At 33.6% G+C, this 26,143-nt stretch overlaps 1 protein-coding gene across 3 annotated transcripts in view; it reads right to left on the bottom strand.

Moving 5' to 3' along the window:
- Positions 1 to 14,829: 14,829 nt before the first annotated feature.
- The window catches only part of LOC115212048 (serine-rich adhesin for platelets), a 148,744-nt gene continuing 137,430 nt past the window's right edge, over positions 14,830 to 26,143 (bottom strand). For 2 of the 3 annotated variants that reach the window (XM_029780853.2, XM_036500819.1), the window contains 6 exons: positions 25,258 to 25,329; positions 24,743 to 24,766; positions 19,985 to 20,155; positions 19,144 to 19,246; positions 16,202 to 18,316; positions 14,830 to 15,554 (listed from right to left, as the gene is read on the bottom strand). In XM_029780853.2, coding sequence (XP_029636713.1) covers positions 15,493 to 15,554; positions 16,202 to 18,316; positions 19,144 to 19,246; positions 19,985 to 20,155; positions 24,743 to 24,766; positions 25,258 to 25,329 — 2,547 coding nt within the window. In that variant the 3' untranslated portion in view covers positions 14,830 to 15,492. The remainder of the gene's footprint in view (positions 15,555 to 16,201; positions 18,317 to 19,143; positions 19,247 to 19,984; positions 20,156 to 24,742; positions 24,767 to 25,257; positions 25,330 to 26,143) is intronic. The other variant, XM_036500818.1, reaches the window with a different exon arrangement.

Raw genomic sequence — 26,143 nt, 5'->3', positions numbered from 1 at the left:
TTCCCAGTCCCTATTTGCATCTTCTTGGTAATACCTGACCACGTATATTATGACCTCCATACTTCTCCCTTCTTTACTCTACCATCACACCTATGTTCTGATCCTTGTAACTTGTGAGTATACCCTGGCACTTCACCATCTCCTGCTCTCTTGCATTTTTGCTATTTCCCACCCTCTCTCTCTCTTCCCCTTGCTCTTCACTCTGGCTAGGTAGCCATGTATCTCCTCTATAGCAGTACATCTGTTTCTGACCACATTCTTGATCACTCTTTCTCTCCTTCTCTTGCTTTTCCCTCTGACTAGTTAACCAATTAGCTCCTTTATATCAGCACATCTGTTTCTGTCCTCTTTCTTGTATCTCTCTCCCTCTCTCACTCTCTTTCTCCCTCTCACTTCCTCTCCCTTCCTTTCTCTTCTCTCTCTCTCTGAGTAATCATGTACCTCCTCTATAGCAAAACAGCTGTTTCTGCCTCTCTATTTCTCTGTCACACTCTAACCTTTCATTTTCTGACAAATGTTCCTTCCTCAAATGCCTCTGTCCCTCTCAAAATTCCTTGTCTCGTGAGTATTTGGTGCTGGTGCAATGCAAAAAGCATCTGGTCCACACTGTAAAGTGGTTGGCATTTGGAAGGGCATCCAGCTGTAAAAATCATACCAAAACTAACCTTGCCTGTGCTAGTGCCACGTTAAAAGCACTGAGTTCACTCTGCAGAGTGGCTGGTGTTAGAAAGGGTATTCAGCTGCAAAAACCCTGCCAAAACAGACACAGTAGACTGGGGTAGCCTTCTACTTGGCTGGTCCCTGTCAACTGTCCTATGCATGCATAGGAATGTTAAATGAATGTTAAATGAGGATGATGATGATGATGAGATGGTCATGGCTGGAATGCTTTTGATCATAGGTCTACTTGATCAAAGCTAACTGGGGGCTAAGCAATAACAACTGCAAGCATACAGAAATAGGAACATAACATATTCAGATTATAACACTACTAATTATGCACTTACCCACTGCACATTAGAGTATATGGTATGGTCTTAAATAAGATGAAGGTATAGTAAATCTGGAACAATATATACATGGATCAGTGAATTTTGGACATTATATTATCTTTATCTATCATTTGTTAATATAATAAGTGTGTAATGTCAGTGTGCATGCACGACAAAGTGTAAATGTTTTGAAGAAATATTGGGTATAACAGGCATCAGTTGTGGTGTGTAAGAGAGAAGACTGTGCTGGTATGGTGCATATGGACAAGAAAACTGCATAAAGACATGCTTATCTCTAAATAAGGGAACCTGTGGAAAAGGAAGACCCAGGAAGGTGTGGGATGAAGTGGTGAGAAATGATCTTCAGATATTGAGCCTCACAGAGAAGATGACAAAAGACTAAGATGATTGATGATTTACAGTATAGAAAACCCAGCCTGGCTAAATAAAATCCAGGCTATAAAAGCATGTCTTTTATGTTCATAGCACCCTTTCCCCCACCCATACTCACCATTGCAGTATTCCCTTCCCATTCATATTCTCTCACATACCTACTTGTTGAATCCCTTCCCTATAACATATCTTCCTAATATGCCCTCCCTGCACTTATGCCCACTAATTAAATTCCCTCTCACACCTCATCAACACCCACACTCCTTTCGCAATCTTTTGAATTCACTCACCCACTCACCCTCTCCAATTCCAAGTCCACTTCACTATATACACTTCCCTGTAACTTAGGTGTATGGCTCCTGCCTCCTTCCCCATAACACCTTCACCATCTCCTCTCTCTCTCTCCACCTGAGGTAGCCATGTTTTTCCTCTAATGCAAGACACCTTTTTTTCCCTTCAATACTTCTCCCCACAAGTTGAGGGGCTTTGTCCTGCAAGTTAGTTGGTGACTTCACTTACTGATAGCACCACATAAAAAGCACTCAGTACATTCTGTAAAATGGTTGGCATTACGAAGGACATCCAACCATAGAAACCATGCTGAAGCAGACAGTAGAACTTGGAGTAGTCTTCTAACTTACCAATTCTTCTGAAACTGTCTAACACATGCCAGACTAGAAAACAAATGTTAAAAGGAGGAGGTGGAGGAGGAGGAGGAGGAGGAGGTGCTTGGTTCATCCACTTATGAAATAGCATAAAAAGAATAAATTATCACAGAGAAGGATTGGTTAAGAAAGAAATCTTGGATTCCTGATTCTTAAACATTTTTGTCCTATGCACCCTTTCCGTCATATTTCAGAATGTTACTCCTGCTGTTTCAAGAATATCTAAATCAGGTGTTAAAAACATAAATAAATAAATCCAAATTATATGCATATAAAACTGAAAATCATGTCTTTTTTATCAGTACATATACATTTACTCGGATTATTCTTATAATATTGTTTTACAATTGTAAAAGCAATTGAAAATTTAATAAGTGTTTACACACACACACACACAAACACACACACACACACACACACGCACACACACATACATACATACATACATACATACATACGTGCATATTATACTTAAATAAAGAAAAAAGAAGCTCAACAGGATGCCAGGATAATGTAAATCATTTTAATAAAATTTTATACAGATATCTTCCAGATGGTGTATATTATGATTATATGAAAAATTAAAATGGAAAAAGAATGGTGGTACACATACATACTGATACACATCACATAGTTTTTGCAACAATTCAAGTTTCATTTTGTAGAGATATGTGATGTGTGACAACACGTATGTGTGCGTACCCACTATTTTTTTTAACCTTGAATTTTGATATCGTAATCTACATCAAATTTCCTTTAAAAATACTCATTTATTCTGAAAGTTATGAGGAAACAAGGTTGGTGAAAGATGGTAGGGAACACACTTGTGTAGATATGCCCTAATTTCTTCAAACAATGGTAATTATTTTCGTAATTGGCATGCAAAACCAGTGCTGTAGAAATCCTTAACGAAATTAGACCCTTTGTAGAAATCCTCAACGAAATTAGACCCTTTGAAGAAATCCTCAACGAAATTAGACCCTTTGAAGAAATCCTCAACGAAATTAGACCCTTTGTAGAAATCCTCAACGAAATTAGACCCTTTGTAGAAATCCTCAACGAAATTAGACCCTTTGTAGAAATCCTCAACGAAATTAAACCCTTTGTAGAAATCCTCAACGAAATTAGACCCTTTGTAGAAATCCTCAACGAAATTAGACCCTTTGAAGATATCCTCAATGAAATTAGACCCTTTGTAGAAATCCTCAACGAAATTAGACCCTTTGTAGAAATCCTCAACGAAATTAGACCCTTTGTAGAAATCCTCAACGAAATTAGACCCTTTGAAGATATCCTCAACAAAATTAGACCCTTTGTAGAAATCCTCAACGAAATTAGACCCTTTGTAGAAATCCTCAACGAAATTAGACCCTTTGTAGAAATCCTCAACGAAATTAGACCCTTTGAAGATATCCTCAACGAAATTAGACCCTTTGTAGAAATCCTCAACGAAATTAGACCCTTTGTAGAAATCCTCAACGAAATTAGACCCTTTGTAGAAATCCTCAACGAAATTAGACCCTTTGTAGAAATCCTCAACGAAATTAAACCCTTTGTAGAAATCCTCAACGAAATTAGACCCTTTGCATCAAACAGAAAAGATCCTCTAGCTCTTAACAGAAAGAGAGAGAGAGAGAGAGAGAGAGAGAGGGTGATATAGAAAGGGAGGAAGAGAGAGAGAGAGAGAGGGTGATATAGAAAGGGAGGAAGAGAGAGACAGAGAGAGAGAGGGTGATATAGAAAGAGAGGAAGAGAGAGACAGAGAGAGGGTGATATAGAAAGGGAGGAAGAGAGAGACAGAGAGAGAGAGGGGGATGACAGAGAGAAACGCCGATTAGTGATTCAAGCAGACGACACAATTTAAAAAGTTGCTGGGATGAAACTGTGACTAAAAAATGCAGAAATATATTCAGAAATGTAATTTAGCTTACATAAAGAATAAACATACGACTGGTTCTGCAAATTTCTAACACAAATCTGTATTTTATGATTTCGTAACACGAAATAAACAAAAATGTATATCTATAAAAACGTTACCTCAGAAGATACTGTCCCTTTGAAGACATTCTAAGCAACTATTTTTCTTAGAAAGAGTTACCTCCCTGTATCGTTCTTATTTATAAGGTTGTGCCAAAAGTTCGTAGAAAGTCTTGGAAAATAATGGTCTTTATTTTGAGGAATAATTTTTGTTGTTTTTGTTAGTACTTGGCGAGTAAAAATTCAATTTTCGCAAGTGTTTACGAACTTTTGGGACAACCTAATATTTCTATTCTTCTTTCTGTGGGTAGATAATCTAGGGCAGTGCTTTTCAAACTTTTTGCTGGAGCGGAACTCCAAGGAAACATTCCATTGGCTCGGGGAACCCCTGTGCAATAATTTAATAGTCTTATGCAGACATATCTGCACAGGAAAATTAAAAATTACTGCCGATTTTAGCAGTTTTGTAACTTCTTGCGGAACCCTGGTTGAAAACCACTGATCTAGGTCATTTTATTGTCTAGACTCAATTTTCAGATTCGTTTATGCTCCCATTTATGATGCAATTTGTTGAAGATATATATTTTTTTACTACCCACAAGGGGCTAAACATAGAGGGGACAAACAAGGATAGAGAAACGGATTAAGTCGATTACATCGACCCAGTGCGTAACTGGTACTTAATTTATCGACCCCGAAAGGATGAAAGACAAAGTCGACCTCGGTGGAATTTGAACCCAGAACGTAACGGCATTTCGCCCGGCGTGTTAACGTTTCTGCCAGCTCGCCGCCTTCTTTTGTTGAAGATATAAGCAACACGTCTTAGCTGCTGCTCTACTCTAACTAAAATGCTATTGAAGGGAAACAACTCTGTATTGAATATTATTAAATTATGTATGGAGTACCTGAATGCTTCAAAGTACTAAAATGAGATTTGAATTTCAAATAGAAAGATTTATAGTGAGATTCTGGATTATTTTGAAAATTACGTAGCAAGGCAATGTATTAAAAATATTATAAAAAAAAGGTCAAGATCAGGATCCTTGATTATTTTTAAAATTTCACCAATTCTGTTCTAAACCGGTATATAAATGCAGATCAAATTATGTAAGTAACAAGGCCCGGAATTCTATATGTACTCTTCTCTTCTATTTGTTTCAGTCTTTTGACTGTGGCCATGCTGGAGCACCGCAAATCGACTCCAGGACTTATTCTTTGTAAGCCTAGACACAAACACACACACACACATATATATATATATATATATATATACATATATACGACGGGCTTCTTTCAGTTTCCGTCTACCAAATCTACTCACAAGGCTTTCGTCGGCCCGAGGTGCCATGGTGCCATGCAGTGAGACTGAACCCGGAACCATGTGGTTGGTAAGCAAGCTACTTACCACACAGCCACTCCTGCGTCTGAATGTTTCAAGTACTAAAATGAGATTTGAATTTCAAATAGAAAGATTTATTGTGAGATTCTGGATTATTTTGAAAATTACGTAACAAAAGCAATGTATTAAAAATATAAAAAAAAAACGTCAAGATCAGGATTCTTGATTATTTCTTAAATTTCACCAATTCTGTTCTAAACTGGTATATAAATGCAGATCAAATTATGTAATAAAGCTCGGAATTCTATATGTATGGAATCATACTATATTTAAACTGTTCTGTGATCATATATGCAACAATAATGTACATTATCTTTGTGTTTAAATTTACAAAAGAAATACAAAAGTAATACATTTCCCGATTAATATGGATTCCGAGGATTTTTTTTAACTATTTGGTGTCCAAATCAATAATTAATATCCACTTTCTTTAGACTTAAGGGCGATCTTACGATACTAGTCACACGACTGTCACTTACAAACCACATATGGGGTTGTGGGAAAAGGGGATTTTTTTGAAGTCGGCGTGAAAGCGAAAGAGACAGAGAGAGTGCGATTGTATGAGGGAAGTTCTTTTGAAGTTGGTGTGAATCGGAAGAATGGGTGTGCATACGTGAGAGAGAGAGAGAGAGAGAGAGAGAGTGTGTGTTTGATGGGGTGTGCGAGACACTAAGTGTGGTGTGTATGTGAAGTGCTTTTATTAGTGTGTGTGAAGAGACAGGGAGAGTAATGTTGCTGCAGTGTGTGCTTGTGGTATGTGTGTGTGAGAGAGAGAGATAACTGAAATTTTTTATTCACTTTTTGTAGTGATTGAATGTGTGAATGATTGACAGAGAAAAAGCGATATATATATATATATATAATAATATCATGGTCTACTTTCTTTGGGGTGTTGTTGAATGGGGGACCAATCAACATCCTCACAATACCATAGCTTCACTGAAAGTCGCTATTGTCAAGGTAATGTCTGAAATGAATACAGGCCGTTTAGAGGAGGTATATCAATTATTCTGATCCTGCTCTGAAGCAGCCATCAAAGCTGAATGTGGGTTCATAAAATAAGATTATAAGAAAGCTTCTTGAGAGCATGTATCCTTTTATTTTTTTATTCATTTCAGCCACGTGGCTGCAGTGATGCTGTAGAACCACCATGATTGTGCACAAATTTTTATTGAAATACATTTAGTTTTTGCTGGATTAGAGTTGGTTCATTAAATTACCGCATATTTTTTTCTACTCTGGGCACAAGGCCCAAAATATTTGGAGGGGGGGCCAGTCAATTAGATCGACCCCAGTATGCAACTACTACTTAATTTATCGACCCCGAAAGGATGAAAGACAAAGTCAACCTTAGAGGAATTTGAACTCAGAATGTAAAGACAGACAAAATACTGCTAAGCCATTTTGCCTGGCATGCTAATGTTTCTGCCAGCTCACTACCTTTAAATTACCACATATTTCCTTAAATACTTCTCATAACTTGCATATGTATGTGTATATGCATGCACACCTTTTGGTCCCATGATTAATATATCCCTATCATGGGTCCCATGACTAATATGTCTCTGTCTACATCTGCTACTTGCTTTCATCTCCTTATTGCTCATCCCACCATAACTCGCTCTTCTATCAGTTGTATTATTTTTTTATCATTGTAGATAATGAAATAGAACTTGTTAATAGAAAGCTAACGAACCAGTTACAGGCATATCTACAATAAGAAAGTGGTTATGCTCAAGATCAAGTTGATGATCATTACATCTTCCAGATTCAGTCACCATTTTTGACTGTCTTGTAACATTAGCTACAAATATCATATAATCTGCTCTTCAATTAGACAGAAAAATCCTTTTATTACCAATAAAATTAAGAGGACATTGAACTTTTCCTACCTCATTTTTTCCTTTGGTTCTATGCTTTCAGAACATCAACATCCAGTTTATCAGACTACCTAGATAATCAAAGTTATCAGTTACTTATAGGGAACAATCTGAACATTTAAATGAATTTATTTCCTTGGCGATCTAACTGCCAATTTTCCTGTATACTGAGTATAGCCAGCTGCCAGATGACAGCAATGTCTTCCTGGTTTGTTTGCTAATTTGAAATTTTGTATTGGCTAGGTTTACTTCAAGGTCTTTTAATTCTAGACTTTATCTTGACATTTATAAGATCTTCCTGTAATTCTGTAATAGATTCAGCTGTGAACTAGATCATCAGTATACAGGAGTTCCAGTGATCAACTAGCTTTAAACACTTCGATTATGATAAAGAGGTGATTAAGTACTAAGCCCAATGAATGCTTACCAGATAAATCTGTCATTGAAATCATTACTACTTATTCTATTTGTGCATGGACTACATGGTTCTCACAACACATTCATTTACACGCTGAAGGTATACTTATTCATGTATTGGTGTGTGATGAACGACCTAGTACAAATGTGCTGGGAGAAAAGAAAAAACAGGGTGTAAGTGGAATTAGAAGTAATGTGCAAGAAGGAAGGCTGCACTGCTATGAAGATAGCTCTATAAAGAAGTGCTGTTCACTTAATGTTGATGAGCTTGTAATAGAGGGAGACCCAGGAAGACATAGGATGAAGTAGTGAAGGCTGAATCTCAGGACCTTGAACCTCATAGAGGAGATGACAAAGGACAGGATGACTAACAAAGTGCAGTCCTTGAGATCTGCCTAACTTGACAAAACTGAGTTCTGGAAGCACTGCGTGTGTATACATATTCACACACAGGCTCTTCACCCAATTTCCTCAAGACACTACAGCCACCCATTATCTCTCTAATATCACCTTTTCCTTGATACAATTTACTATCCATAACCATTTCACTTGATATCTATCTTTAATACTGTCCTCTCCACTGACATTTTACATTGATTAACCTCAAGCCACCAAATTATGTTTCCTCCACCACCATACATCTCCCAATCTCTGTGCAACATACCCAACCACATGTCATTTATCTCTCTTACCCTTCCCCTATCTACTGTATCATTTTTACTGATCTGCTGCTCTTCAAACCACCTTTTTCGGCACTGGACATGGACAGTCATTTCCTAATCTTCCTCATTGGAATATGGTCACTAAATGATAATATATATATTCTTTTACGCTTTTACTTGTTTCAGTCATTTGACTGTGACCCTGCTGGAGCACTGCCTAAGAGAGTTTTAGTCAAAGAAATCGACCCCACGGCCAAACTGCCAAGTTACAGGGACATAAACACACCAGCACCAGTTCTCAAGCGATAGCAGAGGGGATACACATGATGGGCTTCTTTCAGTTTCTGTCTACCAAATCCACTTACAAGGCTTTGGTTGGCCTGAGGCTATATATACAAATGCATGCAAGTGTGTGCATACATTCTAGTGTAATGAGTAGAGGAAAGCTTGACAGGCAAAGATTGGGTGTGGAGGATGGACATAAGCATAAACATTTCTTTCCTGAGATGGACAGGTCTTCTCAGGCACAGTGAATCACCTGTCACCTCAGTCCTTTGTGAGAGTGTGTGTATGTGTAAATGTATCCAGTTACTCTTTTACTTGTTTCAGTCATTTGACTGTGGCCATGCTGGAGCACCGCCTTTAGTCGAGCAAATCGACCCCGGGACTTATTCTTTGTAAGCCCAGTACTTATTCTATCGGTCTCTTTTGCCGAACCGCTAAGTGATGGGGACGTAAACACACCAGCATTGGTTGTCAAGCAATGCTAGGGGGACAAACACAGACACACACATACATACACAACGGGCTTCTTTCAGTTTCCGTCTACCAAATCCACTCAGAAGGCATTGGTCGGCCCGGGGCTATATCAGAAGACACTTGCCCAAGATGCCACGCAGTGGGACTGAACCCGGAACCATGTGGTTGGTTAGCAAGCTACTTACCACACAGCCACTCCATATATTTTTTTTTCATTTTTGGTCCACTTTATTTTCTGTTACTCTTACATCTACACTATAACATTTAACTATTTGTACTCTTAATTTTCTGGTGATTATTACTTATAGTAACTTACCTCTTGACACCATTTAGTTTGTAATATATATTTGAAAACTGAAGAGTTCCAGTTCTTTATTTCTATCTTTCTCTTAAACCACTGTGATACAATTTTAAGATGTGTTTATATCACAATACAACCAGTTTCAGTTTTCTTTTATGATGTTTTCACTTATTTATTTTAATTTTTCTCAATACTATCCAAAATTAGTTTACATCTTTTTTATTATAGTGTATGTATAGGTGAAGGTCATACACACACAATAACAACTATATAATAATATATATAGTCCGATTTAAAGTGACATTTTTTTATTTTATTTATTTTTTATTTTATTTTATTTAGTTTCAGCTCACAAGCTGTGGCTCCGCCATTTGGTGTTGCTACATGATTTTACTTCACGAATGCTTTTTAGCAAATGCCATCTGGTGCAAGAGAGAGTTCGATGCAGCTGCCCTCATCTGCACCTCCTGCCGTGAAGTTGGTTCATCTGGGACACCTGACAAGAAGAGATCCAGTTTCATTTTAAAGACATCTGCATCCACCCCATGCAGGTCTCTTAGGTTCTTCGGGAGGATATTGAAGAGCTGTGGGCCTCGGAAGCCCAGGCTATCACAGTATCTTGTCCTACATCTTGATGGCAAATTTGGAGTCCTTGGCACTATGCAGTGGCGCCCAGTTCTGGCATTTGTGTAACTCTCGATGCCAAAGTTTGGGACAAGTCCTTCTAGGATCTTCCAGATGTATATTATGGCATATCTTTCTCACCTACGCTCTAAAGAATAGAGTCTCAATCTCTTGAGTCTTTCCCAATAGCTTATATGCTGCACAGAGGCTATCTTCTTCGTGTAGCTTCGTTGGATTGCCTCAAGTTCTGTGATTAACTTGACACTGGATGGTGACCATAGCTGAGAGCAATAGTCAAAGTGGCTTAGGACAAGTGTCCTCCAGAGGACCATCATGGTTATATAAACAATTTACTGAAAAATGATGAGCTAACCAAGGCTGGAATCAAACCCACATATCAACACTAACACAACTCCATGCACATCCAATTGGGCCAAACACTCACCCATAAATTTCAACCAAATTTTATGCATATATACTTTAACTGTCAAATACTACATATAGTATTTATAAACAAACCCAAAGGCTTTGTAAGTTACAGAAATAGAGTGACTATGGAAGTTTCTTATTTATATAATAATAATAATAATAATAATAATAATAATAATAATAATATATACTCCAATTTAAAGCTACATTTTTTTTCTATAACCAATTGACTGAAAAATGATGAGCTAACCCAGGCCAGAATCAAACCCATATATCAATGCTAACACGGTTCCATGCACATCCAATTGTGCCAAACACTCACCCATCAATTTCAGCCAAATTTTATGAATATATACTTTAACTGTCCAATACTACATATAGTATTTGTAAACAAACCCAAAGGCTTTTTAAGTTATGGAGATAGAGCGACTTATGGAAGTCTAAAGTATATATTTATAAAATTTGGCTGAAATTGATGGGTGAGCATTTGGCCCAATTGGATGTGCACGGAGCTATGTGGGTTCAATTCTGGCCTGGGTTAGCTCGTCATTTTTCAGTCAATTGTGTATATTAAAAAAATGTCGCTTTAAATTGGAGTATATCATTATTATGATATATTATTATATAGTTATTATTCTACTAAGAGACTTCCTTAGTCACTCTATCTCCATAACTTACAAAGCCTTTGGGTTTGTTTACAAATATATCTATATAATATTTGTTTACAAATATTATACACACACACCCTTGTGTGTGCATATAAAGGCATACATTAGTACTTTCAAGAATTACAGTATCACTTGTAGTTATTTTATTGGACCATCATCAGATAACTGAAATTCAGAAAATAAATCCATCAGGAATTGAACATTGAAATACAAAAGGAGCCAAACCAGTGAATAGAAGTTTCTAATTCACCTCTCTATTATATAAAACAGCAATTCCACAATTAAACTTTTAGCTGATTCAAAACAGGTTTTTATGAACCACATTTTTTGTAAATGGAGAACACATCACATCAAATTTACTGTTGAAGCAGTTTAACCCCCTTGTTACAATAATTCCATTGAAATCCAGTCTTTGTTATAGTTAATTTTGTAAAATAATGAAGAATTTAGTAAAATAACTATCATTATTAAACTGGTGTTTTGAATATAAATTAACATGAAATTTTGATGAAAGGTTTTAATTTAAGTCACTTTAAAACAGGAAGTTGTATTCGTGCAACAAGAGGCAATCTCAGGTGGTTTGGTATCAAAAGGGTTAAAGATTAATATTAGCAAGTAAGTATTTATGGGGACAAGTGCTTTAATGTAATAAACAAAATGAAACACTTTGAAATATTTGAACCTATCTTTTCAGTCTCTGCAGATAAATGTTTGACCCATTCACATTTTTTACCTACATGGAAATCATGTATGTAACTCAAAATGCTAAATTATCTAAGCAGAAATATTGTGTAAAATTTTGTATATGATTACACTACATAATTTGGTTTCAGAATTGTTCTACTCTAAACTCTCTTTTCCAAGGATAAAACACACACACACACACGCACACACACACACACACACACACACACACAAATGGTCATATAAAAGATTGTCAGACTGGTATATCATTAATAACACAATATAAGTATGGATATACATATGTATGCACTTAAGAGAAAGAAACTGAAGATATATTTTCTGAGCTTCAGTTTTTATAACTCATGTAGACAAAAGAATTTATTTTTATTTTTTTTAGGGCAAGTAAATACAAGACAAGTTTGTAATTGGTATATCTCTTAGTTTGGGAATAACCCAATGTTTCTTTCAAGAACCATATCATCACGGAATATTTCTTAATATTTTGGTTTATATAATTTTCAGTGTAAACATCAGAAAGATTGCTTTTCATTGTTATGGAAGCATGTTCTATAAATCATACATGAAGAAAAGAAAAGTAAAATGTAGTTTCACCAACAACATGTAATTAATACTAAATATGACAAACAAAGCTTTAGTTCCCAATGTTTTATATAAACCAGTATTTTTTTTTTCATCTCAACTTAATTTACAACTTAAAGAATTGTATCTAAAGAATAGTGTGAAAACATTAGTTGCAATTAAATAAAATAGGATCAGAATTAACTATATGTGGAAACTTTCAATAATTTCCAAAGCTTGACTGAAAATTAAAAAAAAACACAGGTATTCCAATATCATCATTTCATATACTATATTTTTACTTCCATACTCATACACATATGTGTATGTCATGACTCATGCACTGTTCTTTTCCTGACGCTTGTACATTACCCTATGTACTATACATACACTTTAGATGAGTTGTAGTGCACCTGAGCACTGTACACAATGTTTTATTATTATTATTTATGTTTTATTAACAAAAATCAATTTTCATACTGTAGCAATGCTAGAAAATTTGCCCACAATCTTATTAATCATACTAATTATGGTAATCAAATCCTTGAAAATATTTGAAATATTTGTTGCACACTAAACAAAATTTTGTAATTTCTGAACATAATAAAGAATTTAAGAGTAAAAGGTCAAACAATTAGAGTTGAAATATTAAAAACTTTATAATATTCACACACTGGGAACTGGTTCAGTATTACATCTAATTAAAAACAACATTAATGTTTTATATCTTCATTACTGCAACATATCTTATTGTTACTTGTATTCTCTAGTAATTGGTGGAGAAAATATTTGTATAATGCCCTTTAGGAATGAATAAATATAGTTAAGGAATTTCTAAAAAGGTAGCAAATCAATGCAACCATTGACTTTGACGAAAATAAAGAGACAGTATTATAAAATAAAGTGATGGTACATTGCATTTTTCTTTTACTCTATTCCCTTAAAGTTTATGTAGGATGAATTTATAAATTTGGTTATTTGCCCATAAAATGTTAAAACAAAAGGTTTTACAACTAGATGCTGTTTTTAATGCTAGCAACTCAGTTATGAAGTGGTAATGGCACATGTTTTCAGCTAGACAGACTGAGCCAAGGACAGTAATGTGCCTATGCCTAGAAGCATAACACAATGGCTGTAACTGTGTTTGGATTGATAGTCACATAATCAACAATCTAGCATCTAACTTCACAGCCTTTGTGCCTTCACAGCCATCCCTATATTATTTTAGTTGCATTGAAAAAAAATTTCTTAAAATCTAATATACATTCTGTGATTTATTTAATAGAATAAGAATAACCTGGGCAAAGTTCAGATGCTCTTACTTCTGCTGGTGACAAAGGGCCTCTTGCTCAGAGTAAAAGGTAGACTGTATGACGCATATGTACGAACAGCCATGCTACATGGCAGTGAAACATGGACCGTGACTGCTGAGGACATGCGTAAGCTCACAAGGAATGAAGCCAGTATGCTCTCCTGGATGTGTAATGTCAGTATGCATACTTGACAGAATGCAGGTGGCACATAAAAAAACACCATTTGTGCGTGGCTGTTGCCAGTACTGCCTGACTGGCCTTCGTGCGGGTGGCACATAAAAGCACCCACTACACTCTCAGAGTGGTTGGCGCTAGGAAGGTCATCCAGCTCTGCCAGATCAGATTGGAGCCTGGTGCAGCCATCTGGTTCACCAGTCCTCAGTCAAATCGTCCAACCCATGCCAGCATGGAAAGCGGACGTTAAACGATGATGATGATGATGATGTTGTTTAATAGAAATGCTTGGAAGCAAATATGCTCTCCAATATGTTCATGTGTAACTCTGTATTTATATATTTTCATTTACATGCTCTATATATTCCTTTTTAATTGATTTATATAGCACTTATATATAAATTTAAGCCCATAAAATAGGCCTCTTTATACATACATGCATACACACATCTATACATTCACTCAAAATCGATATATTTACATACAACTATGTATGAAAATATACATTTTTGATATTTTATTTAGTTCTCATTTCTATATAAATAACATTAGAATAAATCATATTGTTCATGTAAATTTTTTAATGGTGAGAAAATAAAATATTTCCCAAAGACAGAACAAATCTGGGAAAACTTTAAATATCTTAAGTGAATTTCATTTAGTATTAAATTCCCTGAGTACAATATTGCTGAAGCCAACCAAAAAGAATCTATCTGAAATAACAAAATGTTATCAAGTTGATGAATCTTTGTAACCTAATCCATTTAATTGTTAAAACAGATTAGGTAACAATTATTATCAACTTAAGATGAATAATATCCAAATTTGTACCAAAACCACGAACAAATTTTTAGCTTTACTAATGATGATACAAATATAAAGGACAACAATATTGGTGATAAGAATAACAATGTTAATCTGAAAAAAATAATGTTTTATTTAAATTTGTGGAAAAGAATATAAGTTACATAGATACTATAATGAAAATATAAATAAACTAAGCTGAAATTTTGATCACTATATTAGGTTAAACAAGAGTGAGAAGTAACCTTTTTTTTAAATATTTATTTTTAATTCATCTTCCTAAATATTTTACTTTGTACACAAGGAAACATTCAAAAGAAAACTGCAAAAGCTAACAGATAATAAACTCACATATTTCTCACATAGTTCTATGAAATTTTCATACTGCTAGTTATAAATATTTTGGGAAAATAATTGTAGGATTCAAGGTTCAATATCATTTAACTCAGGATTGAAGATCAAATACATTTTATACCACTTTTGCAGTTTTCATTTAAAAGCCTTTTGTATAAATCATATATACACACATGTGTGCATGTATGTATACATACACACATAGTTTATTTTTATAAACAATTTAATAATCCTTACAACAGAATTATGGTCAGATATTAGTAAAATTTTGTCAAAGAATGTTACAATTTAGCTGTGTGTTCTTAAACACGCTAAAAAAACATCAGTCAAATATTGACAATCAGTAATCAATTTTCTGTCTTTTAATATTTTTGCCATTTTTATCTCTTCATTTTTATCTAGTGTCCTCTAATTTCCTTTATACTGCATTTGAAGGAGCATAATTTTCTTCTTCTTCTAAAGGTAGTGTAACAATTGTACCTGTGACAAAAAGACAACAGAGAAATAATCAGTAATGTAACTATTGTAACAAATATATTATTGAAAACAAATTGGTTGTTAATTCCAATCTAGTTATTACAAAATTTCACTTAACTAATCATGTTTTTTTAATCATAATTTAAAAACAAGTAACATTAACAGACAGTAGTTTTAATAGTTTATAAAAAGTAATTAATACAATAAATGAAGAATTTTCATTGCAAACCAAAATTTAAATGTATATTCCATTCACAGAATATTTTTTAAGTCTGTAAAAATCACCTTACAAATCACTTTAGTATTGATATAAATATATACACATTGCTCACTGCAGTTAACAACAGGATATGTGTCATACCATAAGAAGACAAGTCAGAATCTCAAACAAAGCGATTTAAGCAGGAATACCATGGGATGCATCAATTGAGCTAACACAGAGCACTGGTGCTCAATCAGTATTAAAAATTAAGATGCACTATGGATGAAGAAGCTAGAGTAGCAAAGTAAACTATGAGATCAAATCTGGATCATCTGCACAGTAACTTATAATAATAACTATATCATGACAGATTTAGTGAAGTATCATTATATTAGAGATAGTAATTCTGGATATTTATGGAAAGCTAAGAATCTGAAATCTGACTTACCTTGATGTTCAGTAAATAGCACCATTGATCTCCGAGGGTTAGAATTGGATACATTAAACTTTTGATTATTACAACATGGACACGCACGTTCATGTGAAAAACCAGGTCTGCAGCCAGCAGTTGTTGTTGTAGAGGAAGAGGTAGTAATGGTGGTGGTGGTGGGATACAAAGATTTTTGATCATGGGACAAAAATCTTGGAGTGGATGGGGATAGTACAGAGAAGGAAGGATTTGTATCTTCAGATGGTTTGGAAGAGGCTGATAACTGAGGAGGTATAGAGGCTGATGACTGAGGAGGGGAGATTATGTTTTCAGTTTTCATTTTGAGCTGTGATGACCTGACTGATGGCAGAGTGTGATGTAATGGAGATGATGAATTACTAGTGCTAGACTGGCCTCGGCCTTTAGAGAGTCTGTAGTGCTCCCATATTTCTTCCCCTCGGCGTAATCCAGTTAAGACTCCAGTCAGAGGACTGACTATTGCTGCTGAAGGTGGAAGAGGAAGTCCACAAGTTTTTAATTTATTTCGTAGAGAAGGGACAGAATGACGGTTATGAAAAACAGAGCTGTGTCGTCGTGTGTTTTTATGTCGGGAATGAGGGTTTGGAAATTGCTTTGGCAGCTTGCTCTCATGGCAGTCAGGTGTATTTGAATGAGTGTCATTAAAAGGTTTTATCACAGTGTTGCTAATTTTCATTAATTCTTCTTTGGCACTGGGCTTGCAGGAAGATGATTTCACAGATACTGATGTTGTTTTAGTTGTTATAGAAGGAACACAACTCGTCTGAGCAAGAATGTGACTAGTTTCTGAAGAGAAACTTTCATCGCTACCAGATATGGCCGATAACTGACTCAGTGAATGTTCTGATGAAGCTTCACTAAGGTTACAAGAAGATATTTTGCGTGTTGGATTCATACCATCATGAGCAGTTAGTTGGCTACCAACAGATGTGTCACTACTACTGCTATAGTCCAAATGGTACTCAGCTGTCTTGGTGTGCAAAGAATAATTATCTCTTTTTCTACGAATATGTTGATGTTGCCGCTGATGGTATGCACTTGATAAATACGATGCATGCTTTCTTTGTAATGAAGCAACATTGGCCTGGTCTACTTTTACACTCTCTGGTGTCTCACTCCGATATACATTTGAATCATAACTGCTTACATCACTAGGATCCTTGATGTCAGTGCTACCATAGGTACTTTGGTTACTATCAATATATGTAGAATCACTCATGCGACGGCAACAGTTGCACTGGAGACTTTCATTACTAGGGTTTTGGTCCGAGCTCCAGCTACCACATGTTGCTACTGTGCTTATGTTATTTTTACTGCTAGAATACTCAGGGTCACTTTCACATGCATTGAGTTTTTGGGAAGGATAAAAGCGTGTTCGGCCCAAAATCAGAGGGGAATTACTATAGATATTGTCAGAACTGGAAGTGGTAGTACTTAATTGGAATGAATGTGGCACTATTGATGAGGTTGTTTTAGAAGTAACATTTATTTCTTTGGATGTAGCATTAGTAGTAGGGGAAGCAGATGTCTTAGATGCATTGGTAGTATGGCGATTATATGATTTAGCAAGGTAAAGTGCCCTTTGAAGCGCATGAGTATAATCTAGACCAGAAGTACGGTTTTGGAATGAGTGAAGAAAATGTGAACGAGGTTGTGGATTGATGCTTGTGCTCATGTAGAAACTGGAGTTATGTTGATTAGAACCTGCTGTAGCAGTACTGGAGGACGGAATAACCATTGGGTTACCTACACAGCCACCTCTGGTGCTTTCACAAGAGGGACAAGCACGAACTGTGCTGGATATCATTCCAGGATACGTTGGACGAGATGAGGCCAAAGTCTCAAAGTAATCCATCTGACTGTATGCAGGAACATTGATACCAACTGAGTTGCGATGACTTGATGATTGTGGACCAAGTTGATGATGATGATGGTGATGTTGATTAAAATTATTACGGTGTTGATGAATACTGTTGTTGTTACTACTGTTATTACCTAACGTTGATGTGGATGTGATGGCATTACTAGTGGAAGGAATGCCACCTGTAGGGCTGTTTGGTTGACTGTTAGTGACATCATGCCGAGAAATTCCACCTAATAATAAAAAAAAGCTAAAATTTAGTAATTAAAAATAATAGTCAATTAATGAAAGGATAATTGTTATCAAATAACAATTCAATTAATTCTTGGGTTGTACACTGGACCTGTTGCCTAGTTTAACATCATCATCTGGTTCATAGGCAGAGTTCAAGGGGTTGGCATTAGGAAGGGCATCCAGTTGAAAAAACCACACAAAATGAAGTGTATGAGTAAGGCTTGGTCCCCAACCATACCTAGGGAGGGTGATAATTCTAAATCAGAACTAATTTGAGCCATGATGACCCACTCTACCCAATGCCAATCCAGAAAGCTGATATGAAATGAATTATGATGATGACAATTATGACAATGATATCAAGCAATAATACAAATATTCAGAATTCTGTCTATTGACATTTTTATCTAATGATGAAAAGATAAGAATTGGAATAATTATTTAAAGATTGACTGAAAGATAGGTCAACAGAATGAAGAAATTGAAATGAGGGGCATTTATGAAACTTGTGTGACATATCAGCATAAAAATATTATTTTGAAATTAGAACTACCATTAATATTTCTTTAATACATGAGATGTACACACTTAACCAGTTTGTATGCTAAGAATGAAATTTTATAATGTTATTTTCTTTAAATTCTTTTCTGTGATATTTTGTCTACTATTTAACAGTTTAAAGTTAACCATAAGCCTATTGAGTCCAAATAGTCTTGAAGTCAATGATTTAAAGAGAATAATCCCATCTATATATCTTTTCCTACTTTTGAAATAAAGCCAAGCACTGATTTTATTTCTAGTAATACAGAACATTAAAATCACTTACCCATGATGTTATGCAAGCACAGGGGACATGTTCGATTTGTCACCAACCAAGGATCTACACAGCTCCGATGAAATTCATGTTGACAGGGCAAAACACGAAGTTCCTGAAAGAAAATCGAAGATCTCTGAAGATATTCTTTTTCTTTTAAAGTTTAAGTAATATCACTTCAAAAATTTAAATGCTTGAATTTGATGGTTATTATGTTTTGAAGACTTTAAAAGAAATATAAAAATAAAGCATCAAAGCATTAACTGATTACAAGACTACAATTGTCATTTTATGTGCTTGTGCAATGGTATTTGCATGCAATCTACAGGGAAGTACAAGAAGTCATTTTCTAATTCATTCTTAATAGCCTAGTATTTAACGACTTATAAATGAAATTTTTGCACAATTTTTTTTCAAATTACTCAAAAATGTAGTTTAAGTTGGTTATCACAGTAAAGAATTTGGTTCCAAATTCTGAAAATATTATCAAATATGACAGGCACCTGAAGATGGCTTGAGGGTACACTGGTCAAAATGTTGCAAGATATTAACCAAGATAAGGACACTGGTCTGAATATAGAATATATCAATGTATAATAATGAAAATCCTTCATCTCAGAAATTCAGACTAAATGTGTGTGTGAAAGAGAAAGAGAATGTATACATAAGTGTGTGTGTACATCATGCACATACACACACACTATTATATCAACAGTCACATTCAAGTTTAATCACAATAAAGTTCATATGCTATTGGCATCAACGACCAGAGCCAGCACAAATTACAATTAATACTTGTTTCTAAGTGTTTTCTTGATATCATTGTAAATTCTGTAGAAGTCAAGTTATTTACCTGGCCATTTCTATAGTCTTCAAGACAAATGGCACATGCATCTGTTGTTGAACTTTGACTGTATAAATCTGAGGTTGGAGTGTAAGAACGTGAAAATTTCCCTTTGCTTCCTGTATATTTCCGTGTCTCCAGCTTGGATACTGCTCGCTTCGCCAATTCAGACACAGATGTCTATAAAATAAAATTTAGCACATTACTAAAAGTTCGTAGTAACCTGACCATTATTATGTTTAGAGTTTTATAAAGACTTTTAGTTATCTATAACAGCTTGTTGTGATTTCATACTGTTAGTAGCTAAATGATTTAGCATTGTATGCAGCTAGAGCCCAGAAGAAATTTTTTATAATATAAACATTGGATTTCTTCACAGTTCAAAATTATTTTTATTCAAACAAAAGACTGCTACTCTTTGATCTTAGCCAAAAGGTCAACGACTGATTAGTTTCAGTTAGGAATCTCATTAAAAAGACATTCCCAACCTATCAGTCATTCAACATTATCATTCAGCTGTGAAATGCTTTGAGATACTTACAGTCAGAGACATCTGATGACATTGCTATCTTATAGACAGTACTTGTGAATCTTACATTGCTAGTCCAATACCTAATATTCTCAATTACAAGAAGGGTACCAAAGTAAGGAAAGGCGATTCAATCCAATTAAATATTCATAACTGTATACTATTACAATCTGTGGTACTTAGAGCTTTGTAGATCAAGCCACTGAGGATCAGAAATTCTTTGGCTGGCTGGAGATTATCCTTTCAACTGCACCATCCTTAGTGCTCTAAAATATTAAGGCTAATAAATTTAGTTGATGTTCACATGGATAATTTAGTACACTACAACTCTGTTCACTTTGAAGAACAAAGTATATTATTGACTATGTCATAAGAAATGTAATTCTAATTTCAACTTTCTCTCATAATGAATGTAAGTGAATAGTTCGTAGTAATATAAACAATTCATGGTAATACTGAAAGAGTTTTAACTTATAGAAAATCCGTTTAAACAGTTCTCAAGTGAAATTCTGAATTTATTCCAAAGTTCATATTCTAGCTCAAAATGGTTCATAATACAGTTCTTTCGCTAAAGCTTTTTAGTGAAAGAACAGCAACTCTATCCAATAAAATTTTAGTGAAAAGGTAAAAAAGATTGTAAATAAGTTATTTAGGAAGTATTTTTAGGTAGAATAGAGTAAATTAACAGTGAATAAACTTTTGTCTTATTCAGCAAATTCACTGTGGTGGGACAATAAAACAATAATTAAAAATAGAGAGCCTTTTTTTAATAAGGAATTCCAATAATGTCAAAAATGCTGATTACAATTTGCTTAAACATAATCTATCAAGCTTGATGATTATTTTCCTATTGCAAAATAATTCTTTCCAGACACCAACAGACTTCTTGATGCATTTTTGATATTCCAAAAGGAGATATATACAAGTTTATTAATATTATTTAGTTCAAGACTGATAACTACAGCTTTACAAGCTTTACCAGACAAGGAAATGCTAGACCTCTTTAAAAGAATTGAAAGTCCATTGTACTTTAGAGATTAAATATTATTCCTTTAATAGAATTTTAGCTGGATATTCATTAGTTTATCATTAAAAATTAAGCTTAGATTATTTATTTTCAAGAAATATACCTATAATAAATAAAATAATAATTTAATTTTTATTACTGATTTTAGTTTTAGTTTAGGAAATGTAGAACTGTGGAGGATAATTTTACATGGTTGTAGAACCACTCAGCAGTATGTTTGGTCCAAATTTCAGTGTTTTGATTGCTGTAACAATACTTCTCCTAAATAGGGATTCATCTTTTAAATTTATTCTGTTTCTCCTAATAGAGAAAATAGTAAAATTTGAAAACGGGATTAAAGGAATAGTTTAGAGACATTTGGAAAATCTTTGAGTACTTAATACTTGCTTGCAAAATCTAAGAAACTTAAATTCTAAACACCCAGCATGTAAAATAGTAATGGTATTTTCAAATGTGAGAGAGAGGATTCTAAAACAGCAATGTGCTTTGTCTAAAGGCACATGTATTATGTATGCAAAGCAGATAAATTTACATGCCTATATGTGCCTAACATAAATATAGATACTACAGCCTCTTTATAGTAAAGTGATTGGAATTAATGAGGACAATCTACTATACAACTTTTATTGGAAATCTACGACGGATTTCTGAAAGCAAAACAATTATGACATTCAAGTGAGGATTCTAGAACAAGCTACCATAAGAACAGAGATTAAAATAGCAAAATATTTTGAATAAAAAGTACATTTCTAAATCTGAATATGCACTAAAGTTTGAGACAAAATACCCAATATACATACATAAATTCTTAATTGTCAGTAACTAGACATACATGTGCCCAATATGTAGCTCAGCTCTTTTCAAAGTCATGATTCTAATTGTCAGACAACCAGTTGTTGTCATATCAGTTTTCTAGGTTTGTAATGAAAACGTATATTATTGTTGGCCAAGATACATGTGTGCAGACATTAATGCTCACAAAGGATATAAATGTAACCATAACAACACTTTTATGTTCCAAAAATAAAACAACTGATCCAAAATTATGTTAAACATTTTCAATAATCTAAGTTTAAATCTATGTTAAATATACTTTCTGCTTCAATATAGTTCAATACATTTTTGTGAACATCTTAATACATGGATAGCCAAACAATATTTTGGTAATGTATTGAAATTTAAGCTTGTCAGTTTTTAAAAACCAAACAAGTTCTGCATTTGTGATAGTAAGCAATAATATCTTAATATATAAAATAATACATGAAAATATGTATGCTCCAAGTTGTAGGCTACAGTTTTCCATCTAGTAGATGAAATTGTAAAGGGGTACAACTCATTAGAGAGAAGGTCATAGACTGTATTTAACATTCGGGATCTATACTTGTTTATGTAGAGATTTTTTTTTCTTTTGCATATTTTTTAGAAGATAATATAAGCCATATTCTGAATTGTTTTGATGCAACAATTCCAAGTGAATCAACATTACCAGAATAATTTGAAGGTTAGCTTCTTATTGAAACTATAGGGAATTCATATGTCTGCATTTATAATTTTTATATAAAAATACACGAGAAGGAATATTTTCTTGCTGCTTAATATATTTTGGGCTGTTTCTGTTGTTTTCTAAAGGTTTGTTATATTTAGGATGTTACCACAGTTTTTAATCTAAATATCATAATTTTCGGTAAAAAAAAGACCTTTAAATAAATTCATTCGAAATTTCTTTGGAACAATACAAATATGTCATCAAGATTTAAGTACTTAAAAATACAAAAATTAAAGCAAACACATATATAATACAAAAGCAAAATAAGAAACATCATAATTTTATGACTACATTTGAAGATAACAAGTGCTTTCTTGGGAAGACTAACTTCTTAAAATGCTTAATCAAATGTAACTGTTCAGTTTAAATATTTTTTAGAAGTAAATTAATACATGTATGCCAATGTATGTATATATATATTCTATCATGTAGGCTTTACAATATATGCATGTATATGTCCTTTTAGGAGCGGAAAATAACGTAAGCAATCTCATATGGATTACACTGAATCTAAGCAAGAAACTTAACCAGGAAATTCTGTAAATCCCATCAAGTTCAAATATCTTCTGCTTAATAATAAATTTGATCAGGATTGCATTTTAGTAAATTAAATATTCGAGGAAGATTTATTTCATAATTCATAAAAATAGACTCAGAATCAAAGTATTTATTAATAGCATTAAGTATTAATACTAAAATAGCTACAATGCTTAAAAAATGTTATTGACATTTGACTTGAAAATACATTATTTGGATGTGAAAACCTGAAATACTGCCAACACCAGTAACTGAATTCTGCTCTTCAATATTCTCATCACCACCACCACCATCATCATCGTTCTTGTCATCACCACAACATCCTCATTTTATATCCACAATGACAAGGGACTACAAGTGATGAGATGCATGGTGAAGAAGATCCATCCAACCCATGGAAGAAAGGAATAAACCAGACATAAAATGATGACAGTGGTGATGATGATGCTGTTGGTGGTGGGGTGGTAGTCATGATGATGAGGATAATGATGATGATGATGAGTCAATTAATGCCCTTAGTTTTAATTTATAAATTAGATATTAAAAAATCAAAAGGACAAAATATGAATTTCATTATTTTTCAATCATTAATTTCAGCTTTGTACTTTTGTTAACAAGTAACTTGATCTGAGGTCAACTGGTAAAATTGAAAAAAAAAATTACTTCCTGGGATAATAGTTGTAGTAGCCATTTAAAACACACATGTAATCACTTTTATCTTATTTTTTTGTTGTAGTGGAATAGTGTCAGTGACAAAGTATGACAAGGTTCCTCACACAATTCCATTTGCTGTATGACAAAATGTTTTGACTGAAGTTATTACAAAATAAAATAAAAATGAATATAATGGAATGTGTATATTTTAAATGGCTATCATGACTCTACCATGATGCAGTGTGTTAAATCCTTTCATTTTACTATTGCAGATTTTTGGTCGCCCCTCAATGTGTTTGTTTTGACTTCAAAATGTATGTGTGTACATGTGCATGTAAGTATGAGAATGCGTGTGTGTATGTGCACGCATGCACATGTGTATGTATATACACACATATATACGTACATACACATTCACAGAGAGCAGAAACTAACACAAACGTAACTGAATAGTAGAAGTTATATTGTGCTTACCTGCCTCTCCCGACGGAATTTCCACTGTAAAAGTAAAATAAATTTCTATAGAAGGACAACAAGACACAAATATTAGAATTTAATATATCTAATTTATTACATTTTCCAACAAAATAAGACAAAAGTTATCTAGTTTTTGTTCACTTCTGATTTTAAATTTTAATTCTATTTTGTAGAATAATTACTATTTATTAATAGCAGTGTTGAAAGAAAATTTTATAAGGCTAGTGCAAGCAAAGTTAGTTATAATAATGTATTGAATAGTTTGCATCTGATAAAAATGCTATTTTGTCATAATGAAACTTTAATAATTATGTCACAAGAATTTATAAACTTTGAGAGAATGTGAAAAAATTTGTTTTTAACAGTTGAGCAAGTAAATATAGGATTAAAAAACTCTTTGGATAGTAAAAGTTAAAGGCTGCCTATGGGACTGAAACCCATTTCTTCTGTAAACATGATTATTTTAATTTCAAAGGAAACCTTAATATGTATGTAGAAAACAAAGTTCTTACCTTTAACAAGATGGAAAGACACACGAAAAAGAATATTATAAATATTGTTACAACAATTGCTCGATATATTGTCTAAAAAAATAGAGAAAAAAAGGGAATGTATTTAGTTACTTCTGTGTTTTTAAATTTTCATATAAGCATATGAAATATACATGTCGCAAAAATGTTATTGAAATACATCAGATAATAAACAATAATATACAAAAAATGATAGAAAAATAGTAGTTATTATGAAGCAATTCTTTAAAAACATTTCAAAGATTACAATAGATTTAAAATATGAATGTTACTTTTGAAAGCAAAACATTATTTTTATAGTGAATCAGGCAACTTCTCAGTAAACAAGATTTAGCTTAGTAAAAACAATAAGATAAAAATCAGTATTATATGAATGTTTCTTCATTAAAAAACAATGTATTTTAAAACATTTTCAAAAAATCTGCAAAATTTCTTTTGTTTGCAGCTGTCTTGATCATTAACTATGTTATTAATTATTTTTTAAAAAACTCTTTTGAGTTAAGTCTTACCATTTTAGTTCACTTTGTAGAACACATTTACTCTATCCCCTTTTTTTATTTGAAATAAATCATTTACACGGATAAGCAATATCTTATTGAAATTTTCGTATTTTGTCTTAGAAGTTTTAATTCTTTAAAAGATTCATTAATGTGTGGGTTCCCACTTCTTTTACTATATACAGTGCATTTTTTATATATAATCTTGATACTTTTTGTTACAAGTCATTATTTTACCAAAATTCTCTTTTGTTAAGTGAACTGCAACAAGACTCAGAATAATAAAATATCAAACTAGTTTTTTCCTAATTTTTTTCATTGCCATGCTCTCTTCTCTTAACCTTCTTGGATATGATACCTTGAGAGTACAT

The sequence above is a fragment of the Octopus sinensis genome, linkage group LG1, assembly GCF_006345805.1.
Source record: "Octopus sinensis linkage group LG1, ASM634580v1, whole genome shotgun sequence".
Taxonomy (NCBI): Eukaryota; Metazoa; Mollusca; class Cephalopoda; order Octopoda; family Octopodidae; genus Octopus; species Octopus sinensis.
This window is presented reverse-complemented; position numbering and strand designations above follow the sequence as displayed.